The sequence below is a fragment of the Gopherus evgoodei genome, chromosome 3 (assembly GCF_007399415.2).
Source record: "Gopherus evgoodei ecotype Sinaloan lineage chromosome 3, rGopEvg1_v1.p, whole genome shotgun sequence".
NCBI lineage: Eukaryota > Metazoa > Chordata > Testudines > Testudinidae > Gopherus > Gopherus evgoodei.
The window spans coordinates 163,364,679-163,376,625 of NC_044324.1; the positions used below are offsets into that span (position 1 = coordinate 163,364,679).

Here is an 11,947-nt window from a genome sequence, read left to right on the forward strand (position 1 = left end):
ACCAGGCAGCCCAGCATGAGTGCAGGAGACACCAGGAAGAAGTAGCTCTTTCTCTGGCCCTCTCCTAGGCCCCCCACACCAGTGCATGGCACAGCCCCAGGGGGAAGGCCAGCCCTGGCTCCAGCCTGCCCTGCAGGGCACTGCCCTGGGCTCATCAGGGCTCCCCTAGCTCATCGCTGTGGCAGACCCTCACCAGAGGCAAGTTGCAACAACCCCTTCACCTGCAACTTCAGCCCCCTCTCCAACCTGGAAGCTGGCCCAATCCACCTGCTTGCTCTGCTGAGCTGGGACTTTGCACGGGCCAACGAAGCCACCCACAAGTGGCAGGGGTTACTCTGCCCGGGTGCCAGCACCCTCTTGATCACTGTGCCCTGCTTTTCCCAACCATGGTCTCCTAGGCAGTCACCCATGCTGCCCACTGTAAAAGCATTTTTAAAATATAGCACTATGTTAACAACTCCGTGAGAGGGCTACAAATGCAGTACTTTGTTTAAAGAGGGACTAAATACGAACTTTCAGCCATGTGTCCCAACTATGTCTTTTTTTTTGGTTTGGGGTTTGTTTGTTTTTTTAATAGCAACAAATGTTTTAGTTATTTTCTAAAGAGACTGCACAGTTGCTTGACTGTTAATGTCAGTTGCAACATAGTTTGTTTCTGGTTGTATTTCTGTTTTGTTAGTATGTTTGTTCTAAGGATTTAACAGCATTGTGGGAAAATAAATCTAATTGAAAACAAACTGAACTCTTATTTATGGTGAAAGTAACGTTTTGTTCCAAAAAGGAGATCATTGAAAAATGGAATGCAATCCTGAATTTTTACAAGCTTCTGAAGCAAGGGGGGTGATGCAACAGCCATATGGTGGCATGGTGTAATGCATTATTTCCTAAAATAATCGGGGGAAGACTATGTAGTCTGTGCTAGGAAAACTAGGTCTCAAGAGTTTTCCACAGATAGTGGCGATAGGGGAGGCTGTAGCATTGATAGGGTTCAGGCATTTTTCCGCCTTGCCATTTAACCCTGCTCCAAATAAGATTAGACAATAAAGCAACTAAAAAACAAAACAGCAACAAAAAAAGCCCACAAGACACCCAGCCCTTCCCCAGCCTCCACCTACTCACTCTGAAGTTACTTAAACTACAGAGTATTGCAGTGCTGTCTTCTATTGGTGAATTGTGGGTCTCAATTTTCCTAGTATAGATATTGCCTATTAAGCAGTATAACCTAGTAGTTAGAGCAGGAAGACTAGGATTGCCAGTTTTAGTTGGCTGTATTCTTGGAGGTTTCATCACATGACGTTAAAGATTAATCTTTAATTCCTGGAGACTCCAGGACAATCCTGGAGGCTTGGCAACCCTAAAGAAGACAGGAGTCCTAGGTTCCATTCCCACCTCTGCAACTGGTTGCTGAGCAACCTCAAACAAGTCAATTAAGGCCTAAGTTTCTAGTTCCCCTATTTCTAAAATGTGTAAACCAATACTTACCTTTCAGAGATAAGACTTAATTCGTGCTTTAAAAATTCTTTGGCTCTAGACATTAACAACGATAATATTTTCCCTTAAGAAGAATTTTGTATTAGCAATCTCCTGTCCCATTCCTGCGGGAGGTGGCTTGATTTTATTTTTTAAAAACTACGTAAGATTTGGAAATATTTCATGGATTTAAACAATGTTGTATTTTGCTTTGGGAAAAATCAGACAGCCTGGTGCAAACTATGAAGTTCAGATTACTATTAAATTCTGTCCCCTCCTCTCAATTCTTTAGATAGCAGCAAATCAGGAAATCAGGGCAGCTATGTGGTCTGTGACACAATGTGCCCAATTTACATGCAATACAATTAACTTGGAAGGGAATGAATCACCACTAAAAATCTCTACTCTCTTTACTGAGCGTTGAGCAAGTGGAGTTAAATCTCAATAACCTTTCAAGTTTTGGAAAAGTAGTTGACAGATGCTCTCAAACCTGACAAATATTGTATGCAAAATTAAACCATATGATGTTAACTTTGAAGTAATGAACTCTGGATATAGAGCATTCAAAAGAAAGTATTTTATTTCTTTTATAAAAAATGCAACATGAGAGGGAATCAAAACACCAAACCACATCTACAAAATGGTATTGAGACAAAAATCCTTAAATCCTGCCTGAAGTTGTCAACTTCTACATCCTCCTGTTTGCATACTCTCTGAACTGCCTTGCAGATATTTTTCTTTAGCAACCCCCTCACACACACACACTCCATCCACCCCCCAAAAAACACCCAAGCACACTAATCCAAGCTCTCCTTGAAGTTCTCTAGCACTTCTTCATAGCACTGGGCTCTGGTCCAAATAGTCAAGCTACCTGGTTACTTCAGATATATTTTAGGGCTTCTGTTTATAGCGTTGTAAGATTTTTGAATAAAGACCTTAATTATTTGTTCAAAAACCTAAAGGAAGCAAACATCACTAGCTGGAACAGGCAGTTTCTCTCTTCCTTTTGTATGTTTTTTCTCCCAAAACAAGTTTCCTACACATAGCTTTGAATTCTTTCCTTCACTGCACCAGCCAAACTTTTCAGTTTATCAAAGATAAATATTTTGACTGCCCCCACCATCGCCAAAAGAAAACGTTCTCAATTATCAAGGTCAGTAAGACTCACCACATGAGTATAGCTCCCAAAGGTTACCTCAGTGTTTCACATGCTGGGTGGGGCAATAAAGAGCAGAAGACAGAAATTGGAGTCAAGGGGGAAGACTGCATAGCCTCGTATCTACTCCTGCTCTGAAAATACACTCCCACAACAGAGGAAGACAAGCAGTCAGCAGGTCTTCAGAAGTCACCACCTGGTCTCACTGCTCTATCAGAGGCTTCCTCCTGCAACTGGCTGCAACAGCAGGTTGCATATACAAGTTTGCAGATTTCATTGTCTGCACACAAAAAGTTGTACCACTTTATACTATTATGGTTGAAGTGCTACAACCCCAATAGAGTGGATGCAGTTTTATACTGGTATAAAAGGGTCCATTACACTATAGCTATTTCCATACAGGAACAGGAATAAGCTATACTGGTATAAGGCACCTGATACCAGTATAACTCCATTCATAGTAGTGGGGTTATACCAATACAACCATACTGGTTAACCCCCTCTTAACATAGTTATACCAGTAAAAAAAACTGTGTTTTAGACCAAGCCTTATGCTACTATCCCAGCAGTTCTCAAACTCGGTCATGACCCCATTTTAATGGGATTGCTGGGACTGGCATAAGAGTTGCTGGGGCCCAGGACTGAAGTCAATGCCCAAGCCAAACTGCCTGGGGCTGAAGCCAACGCCCGAGGGCTTCAACCCTGGGCATCGGGGCTTGGACTTTGGGTTTGACACCTCACTGCCTGGGGTGGCAGGACTTTGCCCACCTCCCCCCAGGGCAGCGAGCTCAGGCTTCAATCCCCCCTCCTGGGCTCATTTAGTCACTTTTGTTGTCAGAAGGGGGTCACTCTGAAATAAAGTTTGAGAACTGCTGTAAACTATCCCAAGCTTCTCTCCTATGCTCCTGTGGTAGCCAGCTCAACTACAAAATCATGCTGCCTGGCCCCATGAAGCTAAATGACAACCTTCCTCACTGGAAACAACATGCAGCCTTCTGTGGAGTAAGCTCTGGCAGATTTAGAAAGCAAAAACTTAAAAATATAATTCTCAAGGGCATTTGGGACCCTCTACTTCGTGTGTTCATCATTTGTTGGTAACTTAGTTAACTGTAAATGATAGTTATTCCAGATCAATGACCAATTAACATGTGCAGTTTTGAAATTCCTCAGAATCTTCTTGGAGGTGGAAAATTACACAAGGCATTTCACGAAGTTTTGGGAGAGGACCCTCAGACACCATTTTCCATCACTGAGTATGTGAGTGCCTCCCCACTAATCCCCAACTTTTCCTTGCAGGCGTATGTAAAATTGTCAAAACAAAGACACATAGGGTTTGATCAGAGGAAAACTGAAACATGGCTTATCTAGAAGCATAGCATCACCTGGCTGAAAGCAGCCATTTGCACAACCTAGAGACTCACTGTGCACATTGGTATAATTCTACATGCCTCAGTGAGACACACTTCAAACATAGCATTTAGAAATCCTTAATAGGGAACAAGTGTCCTTACCTTTATTACAAACACTACATAAGGTTATTCGAAGAGTAATTTTTCTCTCAGTGCAGGTGGTGAAAACAGACTGGCTGGATCCATCTGTAGGTTCTCATGTTCTAGCATTTACTGCAATGTGTCATTTGGAAATTCTGTAGGGAATGTTTATTAACCTTTTTCCATGAGAATGTATTTTAATTCTTTGCTTTCTATTATTAAAGTGTAGTGAAACCTTGTTTTCCAGAATCTAAATTTTAGGCCAAATTGACCTAACGCTATCCCCCTTAAAAGCAATTTAGTCTGTTAATATAGAAATGCTAGTCTAAATGGGACTTGACAAGCAAATAAATTGATAAGGTCTCTGGTTCCTTGGAGCTTAAGATCATAAGACCAGATTCTGCAGCCACTCCACAAAAAGAATTTCCATTGTTCCTGTGCCCAATGTGTCCACTTAATTGGACACTAAATCAGAACACAGCGTGCTGGGTATGAGACAAGACAGCACGCAGCCCTGCTCTTGGGACAAAGTTATTTCTCGTTATTTTTGTTTTCTTTCCCACCATCCTATTACATAAAGCAGGTCAGCAGAGCTAACCTTTTCTGTGTGTTTTCTGTGGTTTCCTTGGGGTTGATTATTAGAAGATAAGCTAAGTTTGGTGGACACGTCAAAAGGCTTCACAGAGAAGTGGGTTTTAAGAAGCGGTATTAAAGAAGGGAGGACAGTTGACTGATACACACAAGATCAAGGAGGCTATTCAAAGCCTCACAGGGCTGCACTGCAGAAGGCAAGTACTGAAGGGAAGGGATACAAAAAGGAGCAACCAAGCAGAAGGCTTAAGAAGAGTAGAGGGAGAGAAGGGAAGAGACAAAAGTAAAGATGTGAGTGGGCCTGGAGTCATGCAGGACCTTGAAGACAAGTTCAGGGAAGCAAATGAAGGGACTCAAACAGGGGCATAGCAGTGGGAGAGGAAGATAATTTTACCAGCATAGTAGTTTTCGATGTGCTGGAGGGGGAGTAAGTTGACAGTTTTCCAGTGGTTAAGGCAGGATGACCATGGACAGACAAAAAAAGGATGGAGTTTAGAGATGTTTTAAGAACCAGCAGGAGTCAATAAAAGCACAGAAACTGGTTGGGGAAAGGAAATTTAAATATGACCCAGACTGTAAGTGATGCAGTTACCATGTGTGAAATCCTGGGCCTCATTGAAATCAATAGGATTTTTGCCTTTGACTTCAGTGGGGCTGGATGTCACTCCATGTTTTCATTCTCTGTGAGAAATGCCATGCACACTGTGACACTATATACAATAGTCTAGCAATAGTGACAGCAATATTGTAAGCCTAGATGACCTGGAGGATAGCAACATCATCATCAACTGTTACCAAGAGGAATGAAGGAAGGGAAAAATCAGCATCACATTTTAGCCATGTTGAGTTTGAGCTCGCAACAGAACACCCAGGAAGAGCTATCAGAGAGGTGGGACTAGATATTGAAAAGTGTGGTTATTTTGGAAGTAGTCAACATGGAGATGGTGAATGAAACCATAAGAGCTTGAAGGGGTCTGACAGGGATAAGGGTGTAGAGCAGTGGTGGGAAGCCTGCAACGCACATGCAGCCCATTAGGGTAATCCGCTGGCGGGCTGGGAGACAGTTTGTTTACACTGACCATCTGCAGGTACAGCCGCCCACAACTCCCAGTGGCCATGCTTCACATTTCCCGGCCAATGGGAGCTGCAGGAAGAGGAGCGGGGTGCAGGGACATGCTGGCTACTGCTTCCCGCAGCTCCCATTGGCCGGGAACGGTGAACCACAGCCACTGGCAGCTGCTGACAGTCAATGTAAACAAACTGTCTAGCAGCCCACCCGCAGATTACCCTGACAGGCCGCAGGTGTAGACAGATAAAGACATAGACAGGGATAAAGGACAGAATCCTGAGGGGCAACAGAAAGAAGAGTCACTGGGTATTGTCTTCACTGCACAGCTGGCCAAGGTGACTGACTGGCATCGAGGTGAGGCTCATCTGGGTGTGAACATTCCCACAGCAAAGCCTACCCTCATTACTGTGTCCTCACTGTTTCTGCATTCACCCATGTGTGTCTGGAGATGTATCCCATAGTTCTTTTTGCCAAGACACTCTAGGATTCACTCCCAGTCAGTCGTCAGAAAACTTGTCTGTCCTTTGAGGCAGTGTCATCAATTTGGAGGTGCTGGGCGAGCTAATGCCGCCCCCACCCCCAACGTTTTTGCGCTTGCTTGAAGTTCCACAGGCTGCAGAGCCAGCAGGGGCCCTGGCCCAGCCACTTTTAAGAAGTGGTCCTGTCCTAAATCAGCACAGCTGCTGCCAGAGCATTGCTCCAGCTGTGTGGTCATAATGCCACATAATGCCACTAAAATTTGACTCAGCTGTCCCTCCATAAACATGGAGGGGCAGCCAGGCCAGTCAGAAAGCCGGCTGGGCCAAATGGTGTTGCAACCTGGTGCATGGGGAGTCTGTTCCTGTATGTTGAAACACAGGGGAGTCTAACAAGAACCCAGCTTGTGGCAGCACAGGCTCATGTACCATGTGGATAAGAGATGGGAGACTCCTCGATTCGGGGAGATGCAGCATCCCTGCAGGAGGACAAATGGGGACCAGAATGGGGTCCTTGCTGGGGGTTAGGGGGAGGTCAGAAGGGAGGGAAGGACCAGAATTCCCCCCTCCCAAATATCTGAATTGACACTACTGCTTTGAGGGGAATTGTGGGAAGGGCATTGGAGGACTATTGGCACTTGAGTGATTTTGCCTGCATCCTCATTGCAATGTGAGTGGGTTCCAATCTGAGTTAAAGAGGAGTTTAGGCAGTAAGCTACAACCCAGCTATATAAACTAGTCCAAGGTTTAAATATCTCTAAACTCAGGTCAGAGGTTTTTCTGAATGGACGGTAAGGATGGTTGGGCTAAAATGAAGGCAAGAGTCTGGGTTAACTGTGCAGAGAAGACATACCCACAGAGGCAGATGCTGAAGGAACATTGCAGAAATAGAACGAGATCTCAGTGAGCACAGAATCACAAAAGCCCAAGGAGGAGAGCCCGACCTACTGTGATAGAGACAGCAGGCTCTTGTTTTCTTTGTCTCTGCATCTTTACACACAGACACACACACACACACACACACACACACACACACACCCCTACCTTTCATGGATCCCTTAGCACTCCTGAGCTTTCATCAATCCTCTCCACCACAGCCCACAAGGATATGCTTCATTGATAGAGCCCGACCAAATTCACAGTTCATTTTGGTCAATTTCACAGTCACAGGATTTAAAAAATCATAAATTTCATGATTTCAGCTATTTAAATCTGATATTTCATGGTGTTGTAATTGTAGGGGTCCTGACCCAAAAAGGAGTTGGGGGGGGATCATAAAGTTATTGTAGGGGAGTTGCAGTACTGCTCCCCTTACTTCTGCACTGCTGCTGACAACAGCACTGCTGTCAGAGCTGGGCAGCTGGAGAGCGGTGGCTGCTGGTCGGGAGCTCAGCTCTGAAAGCAGAGCTGCCACCAGCAGCAGTGCAGAAGGATGGCATAGTAAGGTATTGCCACCCTTACTTCTGCGCTGCTGCCTGCAGAGCTGGGCCCTCAGTCAGCAGCTGCCACTCTCTGGCTGCCCAGCTCTGAAGGCAGTGGCGCAGAAGTAAGGATGGCCTGGTATGGTACTGACACCCATACTTCTGTGCTGCTGCTGGTGGGGCACTGCCTTCAGAGCTGGGATCCTGCCCAACAGTCACCACTCTCCGGCTGCCCAGCTCTGAAGGCAGCACAGAAGTACGGATGGCAGTACAGCAACCCCACCTCCCACCCCCCCAAAAATTAACCTTGCAACCCCCCTGCAACTCTCTTTTGGGCACCATGGAACTGGACCCATGCTCAGAAGGAGTCACGGCCTGCTCTGCTTACACTGTGCCTTGAGACTCTGCCAGACTCTGGAGCGATTCCCCGCCCCAGGACCAAACAGGGCTGTGCTGTTGGCTCAGCCCGGCAGACACAGTCACCTTCCAGAAAGGCCAGTGACTGTGGCCAGGGGGCAGGGTGTGGGTCCCTGGGAGGTCTGGAGGGGGTGCTTGGTTGTGAGGGGGACATGGAAGATCTCTGTGTGTTGGGGCTCTAGGGAGTGGGGGTTCTGTGTGGGGTGCTGGGCAGGAGTGATGTGCAGGGTGCTGTGCATTTGTGGCAGGGTCTGTGGGGGGTGCTGGGCATAGCGGGTCCAGGGGGCTCTGGCCATAGGGAATTGGGGTGGGGGCATGTTTGGCGGGGGGGGGGGTGTGTGGTGCAGCGTGGGCCCATCCCCGAGGGGAAGGGGCATGCTGGCAGCACAGGACCAGGCAGGCCACTGTGCATCTGGCAACTGCTGGTTTGTAAATAGTGCCCTCACACTGGGCTGAGCGGACATGCCATGCCCCTGTCTGGGCCCTCACTCCAGGGACTGACACCCCCCCCATGCCATGCTCCATTGCCCCCATGGGGACCCACAAATATGTTTGGCGCCAGGCCCACAAAAGGTTAATCTGGCCCTGCTGGGACCAAACATATGGCCAACCTCATTCTCTTAACTCTCTATTCCCCACTGTTCACCTCCATACACGGCTGCACTTAGTGTATGTGTTTTTTACATTACAAACTATTGCATGATCTCCAAAGAGACAGACTACATGGTTTTGCTGATTAATGCACACACTAGATGCATAGCAAGGCACTAACAGATTAGTATTACGGCATGATCTGTTGAGTCTTATTAAGTAGCTGTAAAGAGGAGTTACACATACACGAACCCGTCCCCTCCACCCCCAACCACTCCTTATGGGTAGCAAGCGGTCCAGTGCTATAGATGTAACAAATAAATCATGGAGGTTAAGCAAGATGCAAAGAATAGACTTGCTATATATTACAAAGATTAAACATACGCTTCATTTACTCACCATATTATAAAGGGGTTCTCAGTAATTGGTGTATTAAAATACCCAGTATTTACCCCTTTGCACATACTCAGCTTCATAAAAATGAAGCTCAGACAAGCAAACCATACAATTTTGACAGGTTTCCCCTTAACCCAAGTTTTTCCCAGACCAAGTTATTAGAGCTAAACACAGATCCCAGGCAAACTTTTCAAAGCAGAACTTACTAAGCACATAGAAAAAACAAAAACAGACCAAGCAAAGAAGAGGATCAAGTACACCAATTGCTTGGCTTCATCTTTTGTTTCCCTGATTCTCATGCCACCACCCAAGGTCCATTCAGATATCCCAAAGTATCCACACAGAGTTTAAAAAAAAGAACGGAGAATCTATTAGTTTTGGTAGCTCTGCTAATCTCATCCCTTAAAGAGTTGCTACAGTAATGCCTCGGCAAACAGTTCAGTAGTGTAATTCCACCAAGTAGTACCTGATTGAGACAGCCTAAGGAGGAATCAATACATTTTTGAAACCAAGGGAAATGGAATTAACATTCTAACCACTGTTTCACAGACAGTACAGGCAAATTACGCAAATTCTAAACCAATTGCATTTTAAAAATTAGCATCTCTCCCTTTGGTGGAAGATCTCACATTTTTATTGTAAATTTAACTATTCCTTTCAGTTAGATGTGTTGTAAAACTATACAAGACACTACATTGTCTTAAAAAGAAAAAAGAGGGGGAAAAAACCTACCGAGCACATCACCTGCTGATATAAACCCAGTCTGCTGGCCTGTGCCCCAGGGAAGACACATGCCCAGCCTGCAACTGGCACAAAAAACTTTGACTGCTCAGCACTGTGACTTTTGCAATGTGAGAAATTTATAGGAAGTTGATTCAAACTCAATACACCAATTAAGAGAAAGTATTTGTCAAACTCCTTTCTCATTTTAAAAATAAAAAAATTCTTCATGAAATCTCAAAATGTTAAACACACACACATACCTCATAGGTATGAATGAAAATACTTTGTTAGAAAACCAATTCCCCTCCCCCTTCCTTAAAGACATGCACACACCTATTTTAAGTGCACCCTGCTTGGGGATTTACTGTCCAAAACACACACCCCCACGAAGACCGGCCCTCCCCTGTTAGAAATCTCCCCCAGAGGTAAACTTTTGAGTTACTTAGGACCTAGGTTTTGCATGGCAGGCGTCCCAACTAAGTCAGGAACCTGCTTGGGGCAGGGACCTTTAAAGAGACTTGTAAGACATTTACGGGAACACAAAGCACTCTTGCGGTGTAGCCCTTCATTCAAAGTTTTGGCTCAGAGGGCTAATCGCATGACACGCACACGTGTCTTGTTACTGGGAGGATTTTGGTCAAGGAGACATCAGCCTTAGCTCTCCCTGTCTCAGCTACGGGTTACTAATGCTGCCTTGCCTCACAGGGAGGATTTGTGAAGCTCTCGTAACCGCGCTTTGAGATCCTCACCTTAAAAGGGTCACAGACAATGCAGGGAAACTCTCAAACGGCCACGCCTCCATAGTCACCCCCAGAGCAGCCCAAACAGGCGAGAGGAGGCAGCTTCCCCCACTTACCTGCAGGATCTTCTCCAGCCCCTCCTGGCTCAGGCAGGGAAACTCCTTGAGCAGCTCAGTTTTCTTGTCCTTGTAATCTTCCGACGCTGCTTGCCAGTTCGGCTCCTCCAGGACTTCAAAGATAGCTGCCCCAATGGACAGGTAGAAGATGATGGCAGAAGTCAGCAAGGGGCCCCTGTCTACCATGGTGCTGGAGGGGGCGGCTCGGGGACAGTGACAAGCAGGGCGCTGGCAATGCCTTGGCGGGCGCAAGGAAGGGAACAGCAGCCTTGGACTCTCTCTGGAGAGTGACTGAGACGCTCTTCCTCCTCCTGCCTTGCGCTCCCTCCCCCCTACACCTTTCTTTTCTCCCTCCCTTTTTGTCTGTGTGGCTCCCTCTCTCCCTCCCCCTGGCCTCTCGCTCTCTCTCCTCCCACCGTCTCCTCCCCCCTCCCGCCTTGCGCCTTCCGCGGCTGTTTGAATTTGGTGCCCCTACTCTCCCCCTCCCCTTCCGGGACGGCGCATGCGGGGCGGCCGGCGGGGAAAGTTCCCCGCCTCGCCTGAGCAGCTGTGGGGCAGGCTCGCACCCCGGAGATCCGGGACTGGGGGAGGGCAGGGGACCTGCGTTCAGCCGCGCTTTACCCGCCCGCTGGGCTGTCCCCTCCCCGCAGACACGTGTGTGCGCCCCGCCGCGCAGCCCGCCCCGGCGGCCCCACGAAGGGCGACTAGAGCCCCGGTAGAAAGAGCTGGGAGAGAGCCTGATCTCCGCAGGTGCCCTGTGTGCGTGAGAGAAAGAGAAAGACACCCCCTCCGCCTGTACTATATGTGTGAGTCACCCCTCCACCTGTACTGTGTGGAGGGTGGTGAGAGAGTCAGTCCTCTGCCTGTACTGAGGGGCGAGTGAGAGAGTCACCCCTTCGCCTGTACTGTGGGGGTGTGAGAGAGAGACAGACACACCTCCACCTGTACTCTGTGTGTGTGTGGCACTCCACTGCCTGTACTATGTGTGTGGGAGAGAGAGAGACACCCCTCTGCCTGTACTGTGTGTGTGGGAGAGAGAGAGAGAGAGACACCCCTCTGCCTGTATTGTGTGTGGGGGGGAGAGAGAGAGAGAGACACCCCTCTGCCTGTACTGTGTGTGTGGGAGAGAGACACACCTCCACCTGTACTGTGTGTGTGTGAGACACCACAGTGCCTGTGTGGGTGTGTGAGACAGTCACCCCTTCGCCTGTACTGTGGGAGTGTGGGAGAGAGACACCCCTCCACCTGTACTGTGTGTGTGGGAGGGAGAGAGAGAGAGACCCATCCGCCT

The 11,947-nt window shown here is 47.4% G+C and overlaps 1 protein-coding gene across 1 annotated transcript in view; it reads right to left on the minus strand.

Annotated features, from left to right (window-relative positions):
• The window catches only part of KCNK5 (potassium two pore domain channel subfamily K member 5), a 66,176-nt gene extending 55,220 nt beyond the window's left edge, over positions 1-10,956 (minus strand). Inside the window, exon 1 of the mRNA XM_030557278.1 lies at positions 10,657-10,956. Coding sequence (XP_030413138.1) covers positions 10,657-10,842 — 186 coding nt within the window. The 5' untranslated portion in view covers positions 10,843-10,956. The remainder of the gene's footprint in view (positions 1-10,656) is intronic.
• Between the last annotated feature and the right edge of the window lie 991 nt (positions 10,957-11,947).